The sequence below is a fragment of the Microcaecilia unicolor genome, chromosome 5 (assembly GCF_901765095.1).
Source record: "Microcaecilia unicolor chromosome 5, aMicUni1.1, whole genome shotgun sequence".
In the NCBI taxonomy this organism is placed as follows: Eukaryota; Metazoa; Chordata; class Amphibia; order Gymnophiona; family Siphonopidae; genus Microcaecilia; species Microcaecilia unicolor.
The window spans coordinates 17,054,564-17,080,966 of NC_044035.1; the positions used below are offsets into that span (position 1 = coordinate 17,054,564).

Consider the following 26,403-nt stretch of genomic DNA (forward strand, 5'->3'; position numbering starts at 1 on the left):
GCGCTATAGAAATGCTAAATAGTAGTAGTAGTAGTAGTAAGGATGGTGATGCGTTTTTGCGGGGGGGGGGGGGGGGCACAAAGAACTGGGTGCCCCCCCCCAATTTGAATGTATTCCTGGAGAAGGAGACTATTTCTAGGAGGTGCTTTAGCTGAGGGTCCCCCCCCCCCCAAACATCTTATTCCTGCAAAAGGCATTCTTCTGTCTCAGAAAAGGGGACTGTACTGACCGCCCCCTCCCTTCGCCAAAGCGCCCCCCCCCCCCAGTGGTCTGGGACTGCCCCGGTGCTGGATGAGCGCTGCTAGCTGGGAGGGGCTACGAGCACTGCCGGGAGCGAAGCAGCAGTGTCTGAGCCACAGCTGGAGCAGCTGCACCTCTGGGCAACCGCTGGGCGTCCTCTGGCCGGACCCGATGGAGAAATTTCGAGGTAGGGGACGAGCGACGGCAGCTGATGGGGGCGATCGGAGCGGCTGTGCTTCGTGTCTTCTCCATTCCTTCTGCTCAGCTTCTTTCGTTTTATAGTTCCGCACGATCCGGGCTCGGGGTGGGAGGGTCAGGATTGGGGGCTGCCCTGGCTGAGATCCGCCGATGTAAAGTCCCTAAGGAATCAGACGGGGCTTTGCACTGTGGGCCCCTTCTTGCCAGCTGTCATTGGGGGGAGAGGGCACCATCCAGTGATCTGGGGGGGGGGGGGGTTGCTATCAGTCCTGGGAGAAGAGGATTCCTTAGCAAGCAGGAGGAACTTAGTCCGGCTCATGGGGATGGGGGGGAACAAAGTAAAGGAGATGGTACCCGAAGCAGGTCCGAGGGGCAGAGACAGGGGAGAGACTGGCAGAAAGAGCGGACAGTGACAGAAGGTGCCCTGGCAGAGACAGGGAGAAGAGACGCACTGGGAGAGAGAGAGAGAGAAGGGGAGGAGATGCACTGGGAGAGAGAGAGAGAGAGACAAGGGGAGGAGATGCACTGGGAGAGAGAGTGGCCAACACAGGGAGAGGCAGAGAGAAAGAGCGAGCGAGAGAGAGAGATAGAGAGACAAGGGGAGGAGATGCACTGGGAGAGAGAGAGTGGCCAAGACAGGGAGAGGCGATGCTCTGGCAGAGAGAGAGAGAGAGAGAGAGACTGTCAGAGACAAGGAGAGGAGATGCACTGGGAGAGAGAGAGTGGCCAAGACAGGGAGAGGAGATGCTCTGGCAGAGAGAGAGAGAGAGAGAGACTGTCAGAGATAAGGAGAGGATATGCACTGGCAGAGTGAGGGGACACAGACAGGAGGTGCACAGGCAGAAAGAAGGGCAGGAGAGGAGGTGCACAGGCAGGCTGCTGAGGCTGAAGCACCCTAGGACCTGCCTGCGTGTAAATAGTCATTAATCCTAGCAGTTACCAGTTCCTCTTCTTGCGGATAGTTTTCCTTATACGTTTTCTTAAACGCCCTCCTCGGACGGAACCCGCTGCTCTTGTAAATCCTAAGCCCTGAGTGATGTGCTTCAACTTTAGGGTGATGTGCTTCAGCTTTAGGGATAACAGAGTTCGCCTGAGTGGGGGGTCCCCCCCCCCCCCCCGGATAACTGCTACTGGGGAGACTTAAAGTAAAAACCACTTTAATAAATCCGTCCAACTGCACATTTTTCACCCTTAGACAGAAAACCGGAAGGAGAAAGGAAAAGGTTAACCTCAGTCCCGACACCTGAATTCTAGGGGCAGCGCAGGTCTGCGGGGAGTTTATGGGACAGCTAAACTGTAATCAGGCATCCCTGGGAATTACAGCCCTAGACGTTTGCTAAGACAAGAAATTACATAGAGGCACAAACCGAGAAATTTCTTGCACAAGGCAGCAGATCTGCTACTTAAAGCAAAAATAACAAGCTCTCTCCATTGCACTCTCTCACAATCTTACTCCTGGCTCTGCTGTATTTTCTTGCAATGTCTAGTTATGCTCTGTTGTTTTTTTTTTTAATGGGGTAAATTATAAAGCATTTTCTGCCTGTAAAGTATGTTTTTGAGATGTAAGAGGAGTCACAAAATTACACAGACAAATGCTGCATGTGTAAAGACGTCAAACCAACCAGAAGGCACAAACTATATACCTGCCATGCTTAGGTGTTTTCAGGAGCATAACTGGAGTGGAGGAGGGGCAGGGGCTGCAATTTATCTATGCATTTTCTAAAATATACCTGTACGTGTTCTTCCAAGGCACCTTCTTTAGAACAGGTGTACAAGTGTGATCAGGGGAATTAATCTCCAGAGGTTCAAAATAGAAATTTAAGTGAAAAGCAGGAAAGTCCTGCTGACTTTGTTTTGGTAGCCAGCTTAATTAGATACAACATAGTAACATATACATAGTAAATGACGGCAGATAAAGACCTGAACGGTCCATCCAGTCTGCCCAACAAAATAAACTCATTTTACATTTATGCGATACTTTATACCGGAGTTTGATTTGTCCTTGCCTTTCTCAGGGCACAGACTGTAGAAGTCTGCCCAGCTCTGTTCTTGTACTAAAAGTTCTGAAGATTCTGGAATCCTAAAGAGTTACGAGATTCCGGAATCCCAATTAGTAGCAACATTCCATGTAGAACCCCAAAGAGTAACATAGTAACATAGCAAATGACAGCAGATAAAGACCTTACGGTCCATCCAGTCTGCCCAACAAGATAAACTCATTTTACATGGTATGTGATACTTTATATGTATACCCGAGTTTGATTTGTCCCTGCCTTTCTCAGGGCATAGACCGTAGAAGTCCGCCCAGCACTGTTCTTGTATTAAGTTCTGGAGCTAAAGTCGAAGCCCCTTAAAATTTACACTCCAGAAGATGGCTCAGGAGAGGAGCAACCACCTTTGTTTTCCCTGTTGGTCAAACGCTGCCAGGGCTGCTTGCTGACCAGGAATAAGTATCTGAGGTTGTCTGGAAAGTTGTCCTATTTATTCACCCCACAGACCTAATGACGAGTGCAGACCTGTTATCCCAAATACCCGAAAGCGAAGACCTTTAGAGAAAACCTCAGTGGCAATGTAAGGGAGCGGCAGAGAGGAAAAATAGAAATGTGGAGTCTTGCTTTATGTTTGCAGTAACTCTGTGATGCTAAAGGAGATTACTATACTCACCTGAACTTTACCAGCTAGTGGCTATCTGGTCCCTTAATACCATAGCACCGTATACTGGAACCAGTTTATCTTTCTTCTAGATGGTAATTGGTAATGGTCAGTTGATAATGGAAAATGCTGTCTGTCTTCTTCCATCTGTTCAGAATTTCATGCATCAGAATAAGTAGAGAGGTGTGGTAGCCGTGTTAGTCCACTCTTAAAGGTTATCAATAGAAATCAAACAAAATAAAACATGGAAAAGAAACTAAGATGATACCTTTTTTATTGGACATAACTTAATACATTTCTTGATTAGCTTTCGAAGGTTGCCCTTCTTCGTCAGATTGGAAATAAGCAAATGTGGTAGCAGATAGTATATATAAGTGAATATTTTGACACCCAACAGACAGGACTTAACAAGGATCTGGGTTTTCTAGCTCATTATAAACCATAACGTTGTATTTCTCTGTTGATCACCCTCCTCTCACCTACCCACACCTATCCTGTTAGTAACATATAGTAGATGACGGCAGAAAAAGACCTGCATGGTCCATCCAGTCTGCCCAAGAAATGTGCCACTTTTTTGTGTATACCTTACCTTGATTTGTACTTGTCTTTTTCAGGGCACAGATCGTACAAGTCTGCCCAGCACTATCCCCGCCTCCCAATGAAATGCTTTGATGCCCCCATGCATACCCCCACCCTCCCACCCTGTCAGACTGTCAAAGTAATGCTTGGATGTTTCACTTATATATACTATCTGCTACCACATTTGCTTATTTCCGATCTGACGAAGAAGGGCAACCTTCGAAAGCTAATCAAGAAATGTATTAAGTTATGTCCAATAAAAAAAAGTATCATCTTATTTTCTTTTCCATGTTTTATTTTGTTTGATTTCTATTGATGCATCAGAATTTATGAAGGAATCTGCCTGGTGCAAAGGATGACGGGTCTGGCGGTCAACTAGGCAACGTGGTATTCTGAAGTGTGGGCAGTTACTGAATGTGTTTATGTTTTTCGGGGATCTTGTGTGTGGTTGAATTGAAAAGCTATTGGCCACTGATCTGGGATAAGAGTGGCTTAGGAGGGAGCAGCTTGAGAAGCTCAGCAGGGCTGTCTGTCCTGGCCACAGTCGCTTGGATTTTCAGGATATCCAAAAAGAATATATATGAAATAAATTTGCATCTATTGAAAGACCCAGTACAGGTAGATTTAACTCATGCATATTCATTGAGGGTAACCTGCAAACCTGACTGGCTGTGAGGTTCCCAGGACAACTTTCAGAAGCCCTAAGGCAGCTAAGGCAGAGGCGTAGCCAGACTCAGTGTTTTGGATGGACTGAGGTAACTTAGATGGGCCCTTCCACTCCCCCCCCCCCCACCAAATATCTTCCTGAAGATATTTTTTAAAAACAGATTTTTTTTCACCTACCTGCATCTCCCCTCCTCTTCTCCGCGGTGTCCTGGCATCTGTGTTTCTGCCTCTGAACCCTGTCCTTCCCCAATGCACCATACAGACATCCTCGGTGCCTGCAGTGATTCATTCTCGCTGCTTGCGCCGACCCTGCATAAGACACAAGACATAAGCATCGCCACACTGGGACAGACCAAAGGTCCATCTAGCCCAGCACCCTGTCTCCGACAGTGGCCCATCCAGGTCACAATCACCCGACAAGATCTGCGGAACAAAGCATTTTGTACTGCTTATCCCAGGAATAGTGGATTTTCCCCTACGTCCATTTAATAACATTCTATGGCCTTTTATTCAGGAAGCTGTCCAAACCTTTCTTAAACTCTGCTAAGCTAACCACCTTAACCACATTCTCCAGCAACGAATTGCATCTGCTGCGTGTCTGTGTTCCACCCTGACTGACGTCATTGCTTGTTTCCTGTCTGACGGGACGCGGCAGATGGAAGCCTGCGGGGCTGGCGCAAACAGCGAGAATGAATTGCTGCAGGCACCAAACATGCCTGTATGGTAGACCAGGGAAGGATGGGGTTCAAAGATTGAAGCACAGATGCTGGGATACCACAGAGGAAAGAGGGGAGAGAGCAGTGTGGTGCTGCCATTGGGTGGGCCTGTGCCCACCCAGGCCCACCCGTAGCTACGCCACTGAGCTAAGGATCCTGCACTCCCATCTTGCCCTTGACCTCATCATGCAGTCCCAGAACCGGACTGTGACATGTTAATCAATGCCCTGGTGAATACGTTTGATGTCATCCGCTTAGGCTAATGAATTCAGTGTGTGGCGCAGGAGAGGGAACAGCCAATCCAGGCTGGTAGAGAAAAATACCATCACCTCCGTTAAAGGGAACAGAAAAACAGGGGCAATCTGCTTCCCAATTCAGATAACTTTATTGGCAAGTGTTGTCAATCTAATATAGACTGTCTCTCTGTGTCAGGTGTTCAGCGCTGCGTGCGTCTGGTAGCGCTATACAAATGCTAATAATAATAATAATACATTTATTGGCAGAAAAAGAGAGAAAAAAACAGCAGGAGATAATTTACGTAGTAACAACTGGTCAGTAACATAAAGTTATGAACAGAGGCGCAGTCCAAAACAAGAATTGCAGAGTTCTGGTCCTGGTCAGATCACATTTCTTGCCTGGTGGCAGGATTCAACATATTTCACTGCTCTAGCTGCTGTTCTCCTCTTCCCCCCAGGATTATCCTGAGCTTTTCCTGCTCATTCTTTTGTGGGAAGTTTTGGGAACTGTGTATCTCTTGATGTCTGTACTATTTTTTTCACAGTGCAATAGGAAATACATTTCTGTTTCTATTACTCCAGCACTGCACGTGACTGCTTCGTTCACTCTGTCACTAAGGATCATGAGCGCAATTCCACTTTAGTTCTCATTCCGGAAATGAACTCTTTATATTTGACTGCTTAATCTACTCTCAGAGTCACTTATGAACTTTAATGCAATACCACTTTGTATTTCTCACCCCGGAAATGGCGATCGCCATTACGGCATAACGTAAGCCACGTTGAGCCTGCAAATAGGTGGGAAAATGTGGGATACAAATGCAACAAATAAATAAATAAAATACAAAGCCTGGCTTTCTCTTTCTCATGTTGCCACCCTACCTGAGAATGGATCTTAGATCAGCAGGTTCTAAATTCACATAAATAAAAATGAAACCTTGAGGCGACTGTTCCTTCCAGCCTACTGCTTTTGACATCTGCTTCCTAAGAGTCCAGTAAGGCTCGGAGAACATGGGCAAGGTGATCAGAGTGACCTGCTGTGAATTTCAGTTCATTGTCCCATGATACTGGTGGGCACAGAATGAACACGGTCTGAAATCCATCCATACTGACCTTAACAAAATGTGCAAAAACCGTAAAGGGATTTTTAACCAGAAGCTCAAAACTTTCTTTTCTACCTCTTGATTTTGTCAAGGGACGCTTCTAAATGAATTGAACACCTCTGGGCTTCAGTTCCAAAAAAATGGTTCCTTTTCTTTTGTGCCAGCTGTGAGATACCCGGGCAAACGAAACTCACATACAGGAAAACCAATTATTCCTATTCTGAAAATAAATTGTTACGAGCCACTCTGGTTCCAAAATAATATTTCCTAGATTTCAAATAAGTACATAAGTAATGCCATACTGGGAAAAGACCAAAGGTCAATCGAGCCCAGCATCCTGTCCCCGACAGCGGCCAATCCAGGTCAAGGGCACCTGGCAAGCTACCCAAACGGACAAACATTTTATACAAGTTATTCCCGAAATTGTGAATTTCTCCCAAGTCCATTTAGTAGCGGTCTATGGACTTGTCCTTTAGGAAACCGTCCAACCCCTTTTTAAACTCTGCCAAGCTAACCGCCTTCTCTAGTTATTTCAGAAAAATTTGGTCTACTTAAATAGACTGGAAAAGTCCAACTCCCCATCCCCTTTATTCCTCTTCCAGGTGCAAGATAGTCAGGGGTGGGGTGGAGAGGGCACCGGGTTGAAAATTTGTGTCTTTGTGACTATTTTGACCTGAGGAAGAAGGTTCTGGTCCATTAAAAAAGATATCATCATTTTTTAATCTCACTACTGTATCCAAATGTTTCAGTTTGTCATTTATAAGCTCTACGGAGAAGGGTCTTTCTTTCCTTTGTGAACCTGTACAGAGCTAAATAATTTTTGGTAGTACTTTAGAAATGATACGTTGCTGATACTCATGAGTGATACTTATTTCACACGTGCTTGAAGATTGAGCCAAGCATTAACCTTATCAGTTTCTGAGTTCCTGAAGCTTCCTTCCTGCTTCTTCGGTGATCACTCCCTAGCCACGTGGGTTCTAGTTTGACCTGCATCACAGCTGTAGCCTCCTGGAGATGGTCAACAGTTTTCTGCACTCACCAGCAGGACAACTTCCATGATCACATCATCCCATATGGCCTTGACCACTGTGCCAAAAAATTGTTGCTTGAGGATCTGAGGCAGTAGGAACAATTATCACTTAGAAATCAGCACCTGATCTCAGTCAGATTCCACTCTTCCCTTCCTCCCCCATCTTTAAATGTCCATGGTCAGTGCAACCTCCTCTAAACTTTGTAGGAACTGGCCAAGGTCTCTAGGCAGGGATTCTTACAGCATGGAAACAGCTGTCAGTTAAGTGGTGCAACCGTGCAAGTGTTATTAACTATGTTTTGATTATTCTTTGGACTGTTCTTAAAGATAATTTAACAACATTTCTTAAATGAACATTGGGAAGTTCGGGCAAGTGAAACCAGCTTAAAAAACTGAAAATGATGGCTCCATGAAGATTTGGCTGACTGTACATTTGTCCTTTAGATTGTAAGCTCCTTGAGCAGGGACTGCCCTTCTCTGTTAAACTGTACGGCGTTGCGTAACCCTAGTAGCGCTTTAGAAATGTTAAGTAGTAGTAGTAGTAAGTTCCACATCGTTGCTTTTGAAAGTCTGGGTAGCAACGTTGATGCTGTGAATTCTGATGATCCTTTAAAAGAATTTATGAAAATGTGTGAAATAAAAATGTTGGGAGTACTTTGAAATATCTGTGAAAGGTTCTTTGGAATGAGATCTACTCTGCTGCTACTTTGGGTTTAACGAGATAGTTGCCTGGGACAAAGAATATTGTAATATGTATAACATAGTAAATGACGGCAGATAAAGACCTGTAGGGTCCATCCAGTCTGCCCAACAAGATAAACTCATTTTACATGGTATGTGATACTTTATATGTATACCCGAGTTTGATTCGTCCCTGCCTTTCTCAGGGCACGGACTGTAAAAGTCTGCCCAGTACTGTTCCTGTACTAAAAGTTCTGAAGATTCTGAAAGAGTTACAAGATTTCGGAATCCCAATTAGTAGCAACATTCCATGTAGAACCCCAAAAAGTAACATAGTAACATAGTAAATGACAACAGATAAAGGCTTGTACAGTCCATCCAGTCTGCCCCACAAAATAAACTCATTTTACATGGTATGTGATACTTTATATGTATACCTGGGTTTGATTTGTCCTTGCCATTCTCAAGGCACAGACTGTAGAAGTCTGCCCAGCACTGTTCTTGTACTAAAAGTTCTGAAGATTCTGGAATCCTAAAGAGTTACAAGATTCCGGAATCCCAATTAGTAGCAACATTCCATGCAGAACCCCAAAGAGTAACTTAGTAACATATTGTAATATGATGGTGGATAAAGACCTGTACGGTCCATCCAGTCTGCCCAACAAGATAAACTCATTTTACATGGTATGTGATACTTTATACCCGAGTTTGATTTGTCCTTGCCTTTCTCAGGGCATAGACCGTAGAAGTCTGCCCAGCACTGTTTCTGTACTAAAAGTTCTGAAGATTCTGGAATCCTAAAGAGTTACAAGATTCCGGAATCCCAATTAGTAGCAACACTCCATGTAGAACCCCAAAGAGTAACATAGTAACATATAGTAACATAGTAAATGACGGCAGATAAAGACCTGTAGGGTCCATCCAGTCTGCCCAACAAGATAAACTCATTTTACATGGTATGTGGTACTTTATATGTATACCCGAGTTTGATTCGTCCCTGCCTTTCTCAGGGCACAGACCGTAGATGTCTGCCCAGCACCGGTTTTGCTTCCCAATTTCTGGAGTTGCCACCCAATCTCTGCTAAGATTCCATGGATCCATTCCTTCTAAACAGGATTCCTTTGGGTTTATCCCACGCAGGTTTGAATTCCAATACCGTTTTCATCTCCACCACCTCCCGCGGGAGGGCATTCCACATATCTACCACCCTTTCCGTGAAAAAGTACTTCCTGACATTACTCCTGAGTCTGCCCCCCTTCAACCTCAATTCATGTCCTCTAGTTCTGCTGCCTTCCCATCTCTGAAAAAGGTTCATTTGCGGATTAATACCTTTCAAATATTTGAACGTCTGTATCATATCTCCCCTGTGTCTCCTTTCCTCCAAGGTGTACATGTTCAGGTCGGCAAGTCTCTCCTCGTACGGTTTGCAAAGCAAATCCAATACCATTTTTGTAGCTTTTCTTTGCACTGCTTCCAGTCTTTTTACATCTTTAGCAAGACACGGCCTCCGAAACTGAACACAATACTCCAAGTGGGGCCTCATAGTTAGATTTGGTACCGTTTTACAAGGGCTGTATACACTGGACAGCAGTGCACATGCTAACTTCTATCAACGCAGAGCACCACATGCGCCGTGTAGGGTCTGTTATCTCTACCTTGCTCTGGCCATGTGCACACATGATTTGGGATTTACAAAGAAGCTCTCAGCTGGTACATTCCTGGAGCAGTGGGCGGGCTGCAGGGCTGGGCCTGCTTTCATTCCAGGCTCTTTGCCTTTCTACAGAAACCAGGAAAAAACTGCAGGATGTCTCCAGGTTCTATTGAAGATGACTTCACCTTGTTCTGTAGTAACAGCTGTGGGAGGAGAACTGGGGTGGGGGAAGGGAGGAGCACAGCCAGGGAATGGAGTGGGAGACTGCCTGGTTTGTCATCCTCTCCCTCTCATGGGCGTTCTGTGGAATCTTCAGCGTTTCCAAACAGCTCTTGGCTTGTTTTCCTGGTCCTTTGACAAGGGGATTATGGGCTTTCTCAGCATATGCAGCTTGCCACTGTCAGCTTTATGTTAAACAAGACCTAGTTTACATGAACACTGCATTCTGCATAATCTGCATGCCATAAACTACTGATCTGCTTTTAGGCAGTCCTAAGGAATCTGAGAAAACGTTTCTTCACTCAACGTGTAATTAAACTCTGGAAATTGTTGCCAGAGAATGTGGTAAAAGTGGTTAGCTTAGCGGGGTTTAAAAAAAGGTTTGAACAGCTTCTTAAAGGAAAAGTCCATAGACCATTATTAAAATGACTTGGGGAAAATTCACCGCTTATTTCTGGGATAAGCAGCATAACATGTATTGAACTTTTTCAGGATCTTGCCAGGTATTTGTGACCCGGATTGGCCACTGTTGGAAACAGGACGCTGGGCTTGATGGACCTTTGGTCTGTCTCAGTGTGACAATATTTATGTACTCATGTTAAGTTTGGAAACTCACAACTCCATGAATTCTGGTGTCTTTCCTTCCTTTTGTAATCAATTGTAGCAGGCTGCCATATTGGACTTGCTTATGTAATTGCAACGCTCTGGGCCCTTTGCTTCAGAAAAGTGCCCGTTGGGGGTGGTCTATTATAGGACAATAGACTTGAATTGAAGTTTTTGCTTTTGGAGGTTAGCTTTCGAAGGTTGCCCTTCTTCGTCAGATCGGAAATAAGCAAATGTGCTAGCTGACAGTGTATATAAGTGAAAACATTCAAGCATTACTATGACAGTCTGACAGGGTGGGAGGATGGGGGGTGGGTAGGAGGTATGCATGTATTTCTCTGTTGATCACCCTCCCCTCACCTATCCACACCCATCCTGTTATTATATCAATGATATGCTTTGATGTCCCCATGCATACCTCCGACCCACCCCCATCCTCCCACCCTGTCAGACTGTCATAGTAATGCTTGAATGTTTTCACTTATATACACTGTCAGCTAGCACATTTGCTTATTTCCGATTTGACGAAGAAGGGCAACCTTCGAAAGCTAATCAAGAAATGTATTAAGTTATGTCCAATAAAAAAGGTATCATCTTATTTTCTTTTCCAGGTTTTATTTTGTTTGATTTCTATAGATTCTACATGGAATGTTGCTATTCCACTAGCAACATTCCATGTAGAAGTCGGCCCTTGTAGATCACCAATGTGGCCGCGCAGGCTTCTGCTTCTGTGAGTCTGACGTCCTACACGTACGTGCAGGACGTCAGACTCACAGAAACAGAAGCCTGCGCAGGAATGTTGCTAGTGGAATAGCAACATTCCATGTAGAATGTCCAATAGTAGCAACATTCTATGTAGAATCTCCAATAGTATCTATTTTACTGTCATAGTAATGCTTGAATGTTTTCACTTATATACACTGTCAGCTAGCACATTTGCTTATTTCCGATCTGAGGAAGAAGGGCAACCTTCGAAAGCTAATCAAGAAATGTATTAAGTTATGTCCAATAAAAAAGGTATCATCTTATTTTCTTTTCCATGTTTTATTTTGTTTGATTTCTATTGATAACCTTAAGAGTGGACTAACACGGCTACCACACTCCTCTACTACTACTACTACTACTACTTAGCATTTCTATAGCGCTGCCAGGGTTACGCAGCGCTGTACAAGTTTAAACATGGGGAAGGACGGTCCCTGCTCAAGAGAGCTTACAATCTAAAGGTAACAAACTATGTAGTCAGTGTAGGTATCATGAATGAGGAAGGTGGTTAGGCGCCAAAAGCAAGGGAGAAGAGATGGGCTTTGAGTAAGGACTTGAAAATGGGCAGGAAGGGCGCATGACGTATGGGCTCGGGAAGTCTGTTTCAGGCATAAGGTGATGCGAGGCAGAAGGGGCGCAGTCTGGAGTTAGCGGTGGTGGAGAAGGGTACAGATAGGAGTGATTTGTCCTGAGAGCGGAGGTTACGGGTGGGAACATACGGGGAGAGGAGGGTAGAGAGGTAATGGGGGGCTGCAGATTGAGTGCACTTGAAGGTCAATAGGAGAAGCTTGAACTGTATATGGTAGTGGATCGGGAGCCAGTGAAGCGACTTGAGGAGAGGGGTGATATGAGAGTAACGGTTCACGCGGTAGATAAGACGTGCGGCGGAATTTTGGACAGATTGAAGGGGGGATAGGTGGCTAAGCGGAAGGCCAGCGAGGAGAAGGTTGCAATAGTCAAGACGAGAGGTAACGAGTGAGTGGATGAGGGTTCGGGTGGTCTGTTCAGAGAGGAATGGGCAAATTTTGCTAATATTAAAGAGGAAGAAGTGACAGGTCTTAGCTGTCTGCTGAATATGGGCAGAGAAGGAGAGGGAGGAGTCGAAAATGACTCCGAGATTGCGGGCTGAAGAGACGGGGAGGATGAGGGCGTTGTCAACAGAGACGGAAAGTGGGGGAAGAGGAGAAGAGGGTTTGGGTGGAAAGACAAGGAGCTCAGTCTTTGCCATGTTCAGTTTCAGATGCCGGTTGGACATCCAGGCAGCGATGTCTGAGAGGCAGGCCGAAACTTTGGCCTGGGTTTCGACTGTGATGTCGGGAGTGGAGAGGTAAAGCTGGGTGTCATCAGCATAGAGATGGTACTGGAAACCATGTGATGAGATCAGCGAGCCCAGGGAAGAGGTGTATATCGAGAAAAGAAGCGGTCCAAGGACAGATCCTTGAGGAACCCCAACAGAGAGTGGGACGGGGGTGGAAGAAGAGCCATTAGAAAATACTCTGAAGGTGAGTTGGGAAAGATACGAAGAGAACCAGGAGAGGATGGAGCCCTGGAACCCGAATGAGGACAGTGTGTCAAGAAGTAAATTATGATTGACGGTGTCAAAGGCGGCAGATAGGTCGAGGAGGATGAGGATGGAATAGTGACCTTTGAGGATGGAATAGTGACCTCTGCTTTTGGAGGGAAATTTAAAAATCTGAGTTCTGGGAGGAGCCTTGTCTTCGTTCCTCAGAGGGGTCCATGGTAAGAGGTGATATAGAACATCAGTAAGGGGGTTACCCCACTCTGGGGCTCACAGGGGTGTTGGCACCCCACTCACAGGAGAAATAAGCACAGGGTTTGCCAGCCTGATCCCCAGCTGCCCCACACTGAAAGGAGAGAGGCCTGTTCCCCAAAAGAGTGAACTAATCAGGGATTGCAAGTCTGATCCACATAAACAGTAAGATCCTACCTAGCCCTTCACTACCCCAACTGCAAAGGTAGAAGATACAAATCTTCACATGCCACCAGCCTCTCCTTTATAGGCATACAGTACAACTTTGGAACTCGCTACCCAAAGACCTGAAACTCACAGAAAACTACCTACAATTCAGAAAAAACCTGAAAACACATCTTTTCAAGGAGTCTTTCCCCCCTGGATCTGCCTAATCCCACACCACCATACATCACGACAAGTTCAGAAATGGAAAACAATAATATTAACCCCTCTCAGAATATGCTAATATATCAATTTGTTTTCTGTATTATGTTCTAGACTTCTACAAATCTAAATTTTGTAACCGCCTTTTTAGCAATATGTAAGCCACATTGAACCTGCCATACGGTGGGAAAATGTGGGATACAAATGCAATAAATAAATAAATAAATAAAAGAGGAGTGATAAATTATCTGGGAGATTCTGATCCTCAGAAGAGAGAGACTGAGGGGTCATAAGTACATAAGTACATAAGTAATGCCATACTGGGAAAAGACCAAGGGTCCATCGAGCCCAGCATCTTGTCCACGACAGCGGCCAATCCAGGCCAAGGGCACCTGGCAAGCTTCCTAAACGTACAAACATTCTATACAATCAAGCCATTGTGACATCACTAATGAGGTTGGCTCTTATTGGTGGAATGAGCCACTATGACATCACAATAGGTTAAATCACTGCTCTATGTAATAAAAGTGAGCCAAGTAGAGGACATAAGTACATAAGTAATGCCACACTGGGAAAAGACCAAGGGTCCATCGAGCCCAGCATCTTGTCCACGACAGCGGCCAATCCAGGCCAAGGGCACCTGGCGAGCTTCCCAAACATACAAACATTCTATACATGTTATTCCTGGAATTGTGGATTTTTCCAAGTCCGTTTAGTAGCGGTTTATGGACTTGTCCTTTAGGAAACCGTCCAACCCCTTTTTAAACTCTGCCAAGCTAACCGCCATCACCACTTTCTCCGACAACGAATTCCAGAGTTTAATTACACGTTGGGTGAAGAAAAATTTTCGCCGATTTGTTTTAAATTTACTACACTGTAGTTTAATCGCATGCCCCCTAGTCCTAGTATTTTTGGAAAGCGTGAACAGACGCTTCACATCCACCTGTTCCACTCCACTCATTATTTTATATAACTCGTAGTATACCTCGTAGTATAAAGTATGATGTGATACTACATATGTATACTTGATGTGGATTTGTCCTTGCCATTTGCAGTGCACAGACTGTAGAAGTTTGCCCGGCACTGGCCTTGTTCTCCAACTACTGAAGGTATAATCAAAGCCCCACTACAGTCCATCCAAATCTCTCCAGCCACAATCAGGGCACAGTTTATAGAAGTGTTCACGACACTGACCTATCTGTCCAGCCACGCTCAGGGAACAAAGCCACGGTAAAAAGTGGCCTGCGGTAATGTGCATGTCTTTTTGTCGCACGCTGGGCCACTTTTTACCGTCGCTGGGAAAAAGGCCATTTTTTAATGGGCCGGAAAAAGGGCAGGTGTGAAAATTAAAACTAGCGTGCACCTATGTATGGCCTGACTCCTTATCAGCAGCCACTGACCTAGTGGTAAGGGTTCACGCGCTACCCGTGTGGTAACCATGCAGCATGCGCCAATGTGGCCGCACTGCTGATTACCGCCGGGAATGCTCCTGAGGTAGAAAATAGAAAAATATTTCCTACCATGAGATTTGTGGCACACCAAACTCAGAATTAATGCTGGGCGCACGCGTTAACCCAATGATAGCGCCCAATTGGTTCACGCTACCCCGCACATTAGCCCTCCCATGGCTTTGTATAAGGGCCCCTGAGTGAAGCTGCTGCTACAATACAATCCTTACAGGGAAAGGATTTGGGAGCAGTGGAGCTGGTAAGTGCTGGTACCTTAAAGAGACAGGAGGTAGGGCGCAAATCTTGGGAGCTAATGCTCAAAACTCCAGCGCTAGAGGCAAGAATGCACATCCCAAGAACAACACAGGAAACTAACCTCCCAATGCAGTGGATTTTTCCAAGTCAATTTTAATAATGGCTTATGGACTTTTCTTTTAGGAAGTTAACCAAACCTTTTTTTAAACCCCGCTAAGCTAACCACTTTTACCACATTCTCTGGCAACGAATTCCAGAGTTTAATTACACATTGATTGAAGAAATCTTTTCTCCGATTCATTTTAAATTTATGACTTTCTAGCTTCACTGTGTGCCCCCTAGTCCTAGTATTTTTGGAAAGAGTAAACAAGCAATCACGTCTACTCATTATTTTCTATACCTCTATCATTTCTCCCCTCAGCCATCTTTTCTCCAAGTTGAAGAGCCCAATCTGTTTCAGCCTTTCCTCCTAGGGAAGTCATGTCCCATCTCCTTTACCATTTTCGTTGCCTTTCTCTTTACTTTTTCTAATTCCACTATATCTACCCTACCGATCCAACTTAAATGCCTAATCTCTGCAACACAACCAAACTAAAGCACGTAATGGACATAACACAACTCTTCCGTTCTCCGATTCCCTAATGTGGCTGTGCCACATGAACTTGATCTTACCACAACATCACCCTGTATTTGTTCACACCGGAGCCTGCAAACGTCTCTCCGGTACTATGTAAGCCACATTGAGCCTACAAATAGGTGGGAAAATGTGGGATACAAATGTAACAAATAAATAAATATCTTTTTTGATTTTATTTATGAATTTTTGTTTTCATAGTTATTGTATTTTATTCAATTTCTGTTTTCTTTTTCCATCTGTGTTTTTATTAATTTTGTTGTGTGCGTTTGAACCTTGCAATCAGTGGATTATAAGCTTCTGAAATAAATGAATTAACCTTCATCTCTCTTCCTCCCCAGCCTAGGTGTCCTCTTACAGATTTATGCCCTTAAACCGCAGTTATCTTTGTCGTGATAATTCTAGAAGCCAGAATGATCTTATCCCAGTGAAGCTAGACTGCACAGGTCCCTTCTTCAGATACAAATGGACATATTTATTTATTTATTTATAGCATTTATATCCCACATTTTCCCACCCAAGGGCAGGCCCAATGTGGCTTACAGAAATTTACAAAAGTCATACATCAATTCTACAACAAACAGTCAAAGGCAATGTCAGTGGCGATTCTAGCCGACATGACACCCGGGGCGGATCGTCGATGCGCCCCCCCCCCCCCCCGGTGAAATGACACCCCCCCCGGGTGCACACCGCTGGGGGGGGTGCCGCGGCGCGCGCCTGTCAGCTGAGTTCGCTAACTTCGCTGCAGCTCCCTCTGCCCCGTCCGGAACAAGAAGTAACCTGTTCCGGGGCAGAGGGAGCTGCAGTGAAGTTAGCGAACTCAGCTGACAGGCGCGCACCGTGGCACCCCCCCAGTGGCGTGCACCCGGGGCGGACCACCCCCACCGCCCCCCCCCTTGGTACGCCACTGGGCAATGTAATGTAAGAGGCTAGGGAGTAAGAGCAGAGGTGGAGAAATGTGGAAAGAGAAATTGAATTCAACAGGCAGCGGTGCAGGGCGGGTCAGGAGCATAAACTTTTCCGAATAAGAAGGTCTTAAGGTATTTTTTGAAGGTCGGATGATCGGGTAATTTTCACAAATCTAGGTAGACCATTCCACAGTTGTGCGCTAATATAGCAAAAGGTGGAGGCGTAGGTGGTTTTATACTTGAGGCCTCTGTAGATTGGATAACGCAGATTTAAGTACAAGCGAGCTGATCTGTGAGAGTTTTCGAGGTGGTAAGCTGACAAGGGTGTCCATATACGCAGGGGCTTCACCATAGAGAATTTTATGCACCAGAGCGCAAATTTTAAATGTCATTCGGCCCTTGACAGGGAGCCAATGCAGTTTCTCACGCAGTGGTCTTGAGCTTTCAAACCTCGGTTTACCATAAATAAGCCTAGCAGCTATGTTCTGGGCAGTTTGTAATTTTTTCAGAAGCATGTCTTTGCACCCTGCATATATCCCATTACAGTAATCAAGGCGGCTAAGGACCAAAGACTGAGTTAAACTTTGAAATACTTTCCTAGGGGTAAAAGCCTGTGTACAGTAAGAAGCTGCGAGGTCTTTGGACTTGAGAAACTTGGACTCGAGTGGAGGAGTGGCCTAGTGGTTAGGGTGGTGGACTTTGGTCCTGGGGAACTGAGGAACTGAGTTTGATTCCCACTTCACGCGCAGGCAGCTCCTTGTGACTCTGGGCAAGTCACTTAACCCTCCATTGCCCCATGTAAGCCGCATTGAGCCTGCCCTGAGTGGGAAAGCGCAGGGTACAAATGTAACAACAACAACAATCTACAAATGACTGCTGTAGTGTCTCTGAAATGAGCATCCACTATTGTCACAGAAAAGCAGAGCTGCCTACGTGTCTTAACATAGTAACAAGCTTGTTTGTCTAGCTCTCTGGCTTCCTGTTTTGCTGTTATTTATGGGGAACTTTTTTTTTGATATATATATTTTTTTCCTGAGTTAAACATTGTCTGCTGCAGAAAATAGAAAGAAAGCTCTTATTACAGCCAGCTCCATCTTTGAGAACATCAGGAGTAAGAATAGAAGAACTGCCGGAACGGGGTGGATCAAGGGTTCATCCAGCCCAGCACCCTGGCAGTCGTGGCTCTTTAGCGCAGGGCTTCCCAACCTGTCCTGGTGACCCCAATGCCAGTCAGGTTTGCAGAAAACCCACAAAGCGTCTGTTCATTGGCGGCCTCTTTTTACAAAGCCGCGCTAACGACTCCTGCGCAGCAAATGAGGGGAAGCCCATTCGATACCTATGGGCTTCCTCTCATCGGCAGCCTGGGAATCACTAGTTCGGACAAGTAAATGAGGCCCCTTAGTCTCATTGAGTACAGGCTGGTTCAATTGGCTGCTCCTAGCAAGTTACAAAGTATCAATAATCACAATGTTAGGATAAGTTCAAACAATATGGAAAATAAACCAGCAGATCAATATAACATGTTTTTTGATTAGTGATATATTTGCTATATTTATTGTCATATTTATCAATATTATTTACATTTTTATATTATGAGGATTATTTATGTTCATATTTTTTAAAATTATGTATGATATATTACTTTAATTGTTTTTATATTATTTTATGCTTGTAATTTTATGTGTTTGTCTATTTTAGCCGCTTACGCAGCCCCTTTGGGCGAAACACGGCCTTTGTCGGGCAATTCTCTGGTATATGGTATCATTAATAAAATCTTTACATGTTATATTGATCTTCTGGTTTATTTTCTATGTTGGAGTTTGCAGGTCGTTTGCTTTGTTGTTTTTTAAGTTAAAGCAATATAAATAGCGTAGTGGTAATTCTCTATAGCTCACCTATAGCTGGACAATGGGATGATGTGCAGAGAGGCCCAGATGATCAAAAGCAAACGGGGGCGCTAGAGGCCATTGGTGGTGGACTAGCTGCATTTCCCTGCGCCCCAGGATCAGAACTGGCCAGCGCATGTAACAATAAACTCACCAGCTCTGAAAGCTAATAGTGTACAAGTGTATGCTAAACAGGGACATCTTTTTTTTTTTTTTGTTACATTTGTACCCTGTGCTTTCCCACTCATGGCAGGCTCAATGTGGCTTACATGGGGTAATGGAGGGTTAAGTGACTTGTCCAGAGTCACAAGGAGCTGCCTGTGCCTGAAGTGGGAATCCAACTCAGCTCCCCAGGACCAAAGTCCACCACCCTAACCACTAGGCCACTCCTCCACTGTTGCTACTATTTGAGATTCTACATGGACTGTTGCTATTCTTCCATGTAGAAGTCGGCCCTTGCAGATCACCAATGTGGCCGCGCAGGCTTCTGCTTCTGTGAGTCTGACGTCCTGCACATAAGTGCAGGACGTCAGACTCACAGAAACAGAAGCCTGCACAGCCTTCTACATGGAATGTTGCTAGTGGAATAGCAACATTCCATGTAGAATCTCCAATAGTTGCAACATTCCATGTAGAATCTCCAATAGTATCTATTTTATTTTTGTTACATTTGTACCCTGCGCTTTCCCACTCATGGCAGGCTCAATGCGGCTTACATGGGGCAATGGAGGAGGGCTGAAGGTGCAGCCCTCTATTTTGTTGGAGGGGTGTGGGGGGGATCAGACTCTTCTGGACGGCGGGTCGTAGGAGTCGGGTTGGGTTGGGCTGTTCTATTGGGGGAGTGTGGGGGGGGGGTCATATTGTGTTGCATCGGGCTCTTCTGTGGGGGAGGGGGAGTCTGGAGGTCCAGCAGACCTTTGGCTTCCTGGAATGTTTGACAGGTCTGGGCTTTTTTTTGACAGTCCAGACCCGTGAAAAAACTTCTGCAGGAGGATTGTGCCTTGGGCGCATGCCCTGGCACAGTCCTTCCGCACAAGTACCCCTATGATCAGAGTTAATAGCGCGCATGAATTTGCCTGCTATTAACTTTGATCATAGGGACGTTATTGCCCCGTGCTGTTCCGGTGCAAATTTTAGAGCGCTGTTTGGAACAGCGTGGGACATTTGATCATCTGCACCTCAGGGTATAGGCATACATAGGGTTTTAGTTTCATGTTTATTTATTAGGATTTATTTACCATCTTTTTGAAAGAATTCATTCAAGGCAGTGTATAGTAAGAATAAATCAAACATGAGCAATAGGCAATTACAGTAGTAAAAATATTCAAATAACAATACAAAGTTTGGGATTGTACACTACTTACAATGTCAACACAATACGTTCCTGTATTTTATGATGATATGACAGTTATATGATTATTATGCTGTTTGTATATGATTTTATTGGATTATTGTGTTTGTTTTTTGAAACCTGCCTAGTTAATAAGTGGGCTATAAATATTTTAAATAAATTGGGTGTGCAATTGTCATTCTAGAATTATGCACCTAACTTTATGGCTGGTGTAAATGTAGGCAGCTGCATAATTGTAATCACTGTTCCCTCTAAACTGAGCGTGAGTCCTCCACCTACAGTCCTGCCAGTGGGGGGGGGGGGGGGCCTCTTTTACTATCCCATGTTCAATAGTGAGGGACAGGCAAGCTCTTCAGGGCTCCAGGCAGTGGCGATCCTAGCCAGCATGACACCCGGGGCGGATCGCCGATGCGCCCCCCCCCGGCGAAATGACACCCCCCGGGTGCACGCCGCTGGGAGGGGGTGCCACGGCATGCTCCTGTCAGCTAAGTTCGCTAATTTCGCTGCAGCTTCCTCTGCCCCGGCCGGAACAGGAAGTAACCTGTTCCGGGGCAGAGGGAGCTGCAGCGAAGTTAGCGAACTCAGCTGACAGGCACGCGCCGCGGCACCCCCAGCAGCGTGCACCTGGAGCGAACCGCCCCCACCGCCCCCCCCCCTTGGTACACCACTGGCTCCAGGGAACCTGCCTGTCCCTGGCAATGGAAAACGATATTGAAATACCACCCCCCCACACTGGCAGCAATGCAATTGGAGGAACTCCCTCTGAGCTCAGTGACTGCAAGTATTCTAAAGATGTGTGCAGAAGTGCCAGGCATCCCTCCACCAGCCCCAGCCCCACCCATGCCAGGTCCACACCTCCCCCTTGCACTTGTGCACTAAGAAAATAGCACGCACATTTCGTGGAATATCAACTACTACTACTACTACTTAGCATTTCTATAGCGCTGCCAGGGTTACGCAGCGCTGTACAAGTTTAAAGATGGGGAAGGACATTTTAACTAAGAGCAGTTACATGCATATCCGCTAATTAGTGCCAATTAGCCCCAATTAAAGCCAACAAATGGCCATTAAATCCAATTAGCATGTAATTATTCAATTACATAACACATGTAACTGACTTTATTCTATAACTTGGGCACACAAATGTGTAGGAAAGTAAAATCACAATAACAACAAATAGAACAATCACACACTATTTAAATAATATGAATGTAAAGAGAATGAAACGTACAAAATGCAAATAACCTAGTGTAGGCGCGTGTGTTGGACGTGTGCAGATCCATTTTTCAGCATGCCTGTAAAAAAAGGCCTTTTTGGGGGGCGGAAAATGGATGTGCGGCAAAATAAAAATGGGTGTGCATCCATTTTGGGTCTGAGACCTTACTGCCACCGACTGATTTAGCGGTAAGGTCTCACACGTTAAGTGGGTGGTAATTGTCAGCACACGTACACTGCCAATTACCACTCGGTTAACATTGCGCATTGGAAAATAAAAATATTTTCCGGCGCGCGTAAAAAATGGAATTACCGCCTGGGCCACGCAGTAGTTCAAAATTGGCACATGTTGGACGCATATAGGTGCCCATGTGGCTTAGTAAAAGGGCCCCCTAGTGAAAAGGGGGGAATTTCCCACCCCAACCCCTTTGGCATTGATAAAAAACACACACACAGGAGGAGGGCGTGTAGCTGAGGGCTCCTGCTTTCTTGATGTTTTCTTTTTATTGATTACTTATTTAATTTTTGATTTCCTATGCCAAAGGGGGAAACAGAGGGTTTTCCCTCCAACCATTCTTTGACTTCATCTTCTCATCGGACAGTAATGACATCATTTACCATCCCTGCAGCTCTGGGTGCACCTGCTGTCAGACTTGAGGAAGACAGTGGCTTCGACGGCAATGCTCTGCTGAGCCCTGGATGACCTTGCGCCCCCTTCTTCCTTGTTCGGGTACGCTGTCGGTGTCCTTAGTTCACAAGTTGGAGGGTCCTGGAAATGTTTCCAGTGAGTTGTTGCCGGCCCTGCAGTCAGACCCGGAAGTGTTGGCAAGATCAACGCCGGTGTCGGGAGATGCGCGGTAAGCCTGGGGGGGGGGGGGGGGGGGGGGTGAGCTACAGTCAGCAGCATATGGTTGTGAGGGTGTGGAGTAACAGGAGAGCCAAGGAGATTCTGGCTCTGTAGCCTTCAGAAATCTGGCCATAGGACTCCCCCTCAAGCCGCTGGAGAAACCAACGACAGTAACTATGGAGACACTGTGGTTAACTATGGAGAACCTTTACTTGGGGGGGGGGGGGCATTTTCTAAGCCACGTAAGCATCTACACGAGCCCAAGGTGATAAAATGGAGTTACCGCATGGCTCTTGTTGTAATTTCATTTTTGGTGTGCGTCCAATTCGTGCGGCCAAAAAATAATTTTTCTTTTCTGCTGTGCGTATCAGACACGCACCAAGTGGCATTTGGCGTGCGTAGGTCATTACTGCCCGGTTACTGCATGAGACTTTACCACTAAGTCAGTGGCTGGTGGTAGGGTCTCAGACCCAAAATGGATGCGCGGCAATTTTCATTTTGCCGCACGTCCATTTTTGGCAAAAATTTTAAAAAGGCCTTTTTTACAGGTGCGCTGAAAAATGATTCTGTGCGTGCCCAAAATCCATGCCTACACTACCGCAGGCCATTTTTTCAGCGCACCTTAGTAAAAAAAAGACCCCTTGGTTTGTGTAAATTTTGTGACTGTCTCTTTAAATTGATCAACTAAGCTGCAAGCCCTTGAGACACTAGTTTAACAACACTTTTCCAGGATGGAGCAGATGGAAAAATCCTCTTTGGAAGTTAAGAATACGATGGTGCAACAGGGCTGGTGATAAAACTTTATTTTTAAGAAAGATTGAGAACTTGGAGAACCAAAATAAGAGTTTGAATTTACGGTTCTTAATTTTCCAGTTTCTAGATTGTTGGCTCCCCAGGAACTCTTTAAACATTTCCTGATAACAATTCTGAAGATATCAGCCGCTAGTATTCCTCCTACTCAGAAGATTTATTATTTGTTACATCTGAATTAAAAAGTGATGGGAAGGATTTGAACTTAGATCTGAGTATTTAGAATCATCTCAGGTAGAAGTATCTGGAAGGGCTACTTTGCTTATTTCTTTTGGGGTTTTTTTTTTTTTTTTTGCAGGATAAGGAAATAGTGTTACAACTTTACTTTAGGCTTAAGAATGTCTCCTTTTTAAGTGACAAAAGTATTAGTTTTGCCAGATGTTTCAAGATGGATGCAACATAGGAGAAAGTAGTAGCATATGTATCATATAGTAGAGGAGTGGCCTAGAAGAGTGGAGGAGTGGCCTAGTGGTTAGAGCACCATCTTGCAATCCAGAGAGTGGCTGGTTCAAATCCCTCTGCTGCTCCTTGTGATCTTGGGCAAATCACTTAACCCTCCATTGCCTCAGGTACAAACTTAGATTATGAGCCCTCCAGGCAGTGGCGTAGGAAGGGGGGGGGGGCGGTGGGGCGGTCCGCCCCGGGTGCACGCCGCTGGGGGGGGGTGTCGGCGCCTCGCTGGTTCCTTGCTCTCTCTGCCCCAGAACAGGTTACTTCCTGTTCCGGGGCAGAGAGAGCAAGGAACCAGAGAGGCGCCGACACCCCCCCAGCGGCGTGCTCTCGGCGGATTAGCCCTCCCACCCGCCCCTCACCGCCTTCCAGGTATGTTGTCGCGGGCGGGCGGGGCGGGGTGTTGCGCTACGGAGGGGGGAGGGTGCGTCGCGCTGCACCCGGGGGGGTGCGCAACGGCGACCCGCCCCGGGTGTCAGCTGCCCTCGCGACGCCACTGCCTCCAGGGACAGGGAAATACCCAGTGTGCCTGAATGTAACTCACCTTGAGCTACTACTGAAAAAGGTGTGAGCAAAATCTAAGTAAATATTGAAGATTCTACATGAAATGTTGCTGAGTGGAGGAGTGGCCTAGTGGTTAGTGCAGTGGAACATGGAATGTTGCTACTATTTGAGATTCTACATGGAGTGTTGCTAGTGGAGGAGTGGCCTAGTGGTTAGAACACCGGTCTTGCAATCCAGAGGTGGCCAGTTTAAATCCCACTGCTGCTCCTTGTGATCTTGGGCAAGTCACTTAACTCTCCATTGCCTCAGGTACAAACTTAGATTGTAAGTCCTCCTGGGTCAGAGAAATACCCAAATACCTGACTGTAACTCACCTTGAGCTACTACTGAAAAAGGTGTGAGCAAAATCTAAATAAATATGCAACGCTTTCATTGGGGCTGTTTTTCAATTGTGGTTTCCTTGTAAATGTCTTGCTGCCTATGAAGGGAAAAGATATATTTTCTATGAACCTGCCCAATTATTGTTTGTTTTGGAGGGTAAGGGGGTCTCTGTAGCTTCTTCAAGTGTATCCTAGAGGGAAGGTTATTTTATATTTATCTGCAGGGTACTGTTCCTTTCCCTATATCAATCCTTGCTTTCTCCCTCTTAAATTGTGGACTCTATTGTTTTGCCTATTCGTATTTAACTAATGCTTAGCTTGTGATGAGTTTAGATTTTTATTTCCTTAATGTTTTTTTCTTTATGATAGTTAATGATGTTAATTGGCACATTTAATATTTACTTTCAACGTTGTATTTCTAACTTTGCATATTATAAATGCAAATAATGCCCCCCCCCCCCCCCACGGAGCAGAAAACTACCTTCCCTGGCAGTTCTGTGTAAGTCCTGTCTCAGGCTTGTCCTTATTCAGCAAGGCTCCCTTTTCTCCTTCTTCGCTCACTTTCTTCAGGACTGATGTGGGTTGTCTGGTAAGGAGAGGGTTAACTTCCAGGACCCAGGTTAGAATGCCTACATCATCTATTATATAACAGACTTTCTAACATAGTAACATAGTAGATGAAGGCAGAAAAAAGACCTGCACGGTCCATCTAGTCTGCCCAACAAGATAAACTCATATGTGCTACTTTTTGTGTATATCTTACCTTGATTTGTATCTGCCATTGTCAGGGCACAGACCGTAGAAGTCTTGCCCAGCACTAGACCCGCCTCCCAACCACCAGCCCCGCCTCCCACCACCGGCTCTGTCACCCAATCTCAGCTAAGCTTCTGAGAATCCATTCCTTCTGAACAGGATTCCTTTATGTTTATCCCACACATGTTTGAATTCCGTTACCGTTTTCATCTCCACCACCTCCCGCGGGAGGGCATTCCAAGCATCCACCACTCTCTCCGTGAAAAAATACTTCCTGACATTTTTCTTGAGTCTGCCCCCCTTCAATCTCATTTCATGTCCTCTCATTCTACCGCCTTCTCATCTCCAGAAAAGGTTCGTTTGCGGATTTATACCTTTCAAATATTTGAACGTCTGTATCATATCACCCCTGTTTCTCCTTTCCTCCAAGGTATACATGTTCAGGTCAGCAAGTCTCTCCTCATACGTCTTGTAACGTAAATCCCTTACCATTCTCGTAGCTTTTCTTTGCACCGCTTCTATTCTGTTGACATCCTTAGCAAGATACGGCCTCCAAAACTGAACACAATACTCCAGGTGGGGCCTCACCAACGACTTATACAGGGGCATCAACACCCCATTTCTTCAGCTGGTCACACCTCTCTCTATACAGCCTGGCAACCTTCTAGCTACGGTCACCGCCTTGTCACACTGTTTCATCGCCTTCAGGTCCTCAGATACCATCACCCCAAGATCCCTCTCCCCGTCCGTACATATCAGACTCTCACCGCTGAGTGCTGAGTCATGTTCCAGTGTAGCTACAGCATGGAACTGCTGAATTGCAAGTCACCAAAAAGTTTGGGGCCATCACCCTAGGCCTGAATAGGGACAATGGCTTCATGGTTCACTGCAGGTGTGAATGGATTTAGCTGTTCTCAGATCATCGTTTTTCGAAAAATATTGGCTTTTATTTTTTTTTTACAAGCCTCTTTACAGAAAGGGCAGTAGATGTGTGGAACACTCTCCAAGTGGTTGACAGAAGAATAGTACCTAATTTCCAAGAAAGCATGGGCAACAGGTAGAGGATCTCTGAGGGGAGAGGAAGGGATTGTAGAGCTTAGTACTTTTGCAACTGAAACTAAACTCTACTGGGGCAGAAGGGATTAGCTCCAATTTTTACTAAAAAGAGCTAAAATGTCTCTCCAGTCACTTATAAACAGTGGCGTAGCCAGCATGGGGCCATGGAAGCATGCCCCCCCTGCCGCCACCAACCCCCCCCGCCGCCGATGTGCCACCAATGGACGCCGCTGTGGGGAGGAACGTGCCCCCGCACCTCTGACTCTGGCCCCCACTCCCGACGAAGTCTGGCTACGCCCCTACTTATAAATCAAATAAATTCTTAAGAAATTCCAAATGGTACACTCGTCTAATGACACACAACTCTAGCAAGGACCCCAGTAGGATTCTACCCTTAACTAACTCATCAATTGCTTTACAGTTCTTGAACAAT

At 45.6% G+C, this 26,403-nt stretch overlaps 1 protein-coding gene across 3 annotated transcripts in view; it reads left to right on the plus strand.

Annotated features, from left to right (window-relative positions):
* Positions 1-354: 354 nt before the first annotated feature.
* The window catches only part of AFAP1L2 (actin filament associated protein 1 like 2), a 260,437-nt gene continuing 234,388 nt past the window's right edge, over positions 355-26,403 (plus strand). For 2 of the 3 annotated variants that reach the window (XM_030202683.1, XM_030202685.1), the window contains exon 1: positions 355-427. In XM_030202683.1, the coding sequence (XP_030058543.1) occupies positions 412-427 (16 nt within the window). In that variant the 5' untranslated portion in view covers positions 355-411. Of the gene's footprint in view, positions 428-21,968; positions 22,028-26,403 lie in introns of those variants that run through there. The other variant, XM_030202684.1, reaches the window with a different exon arrangement.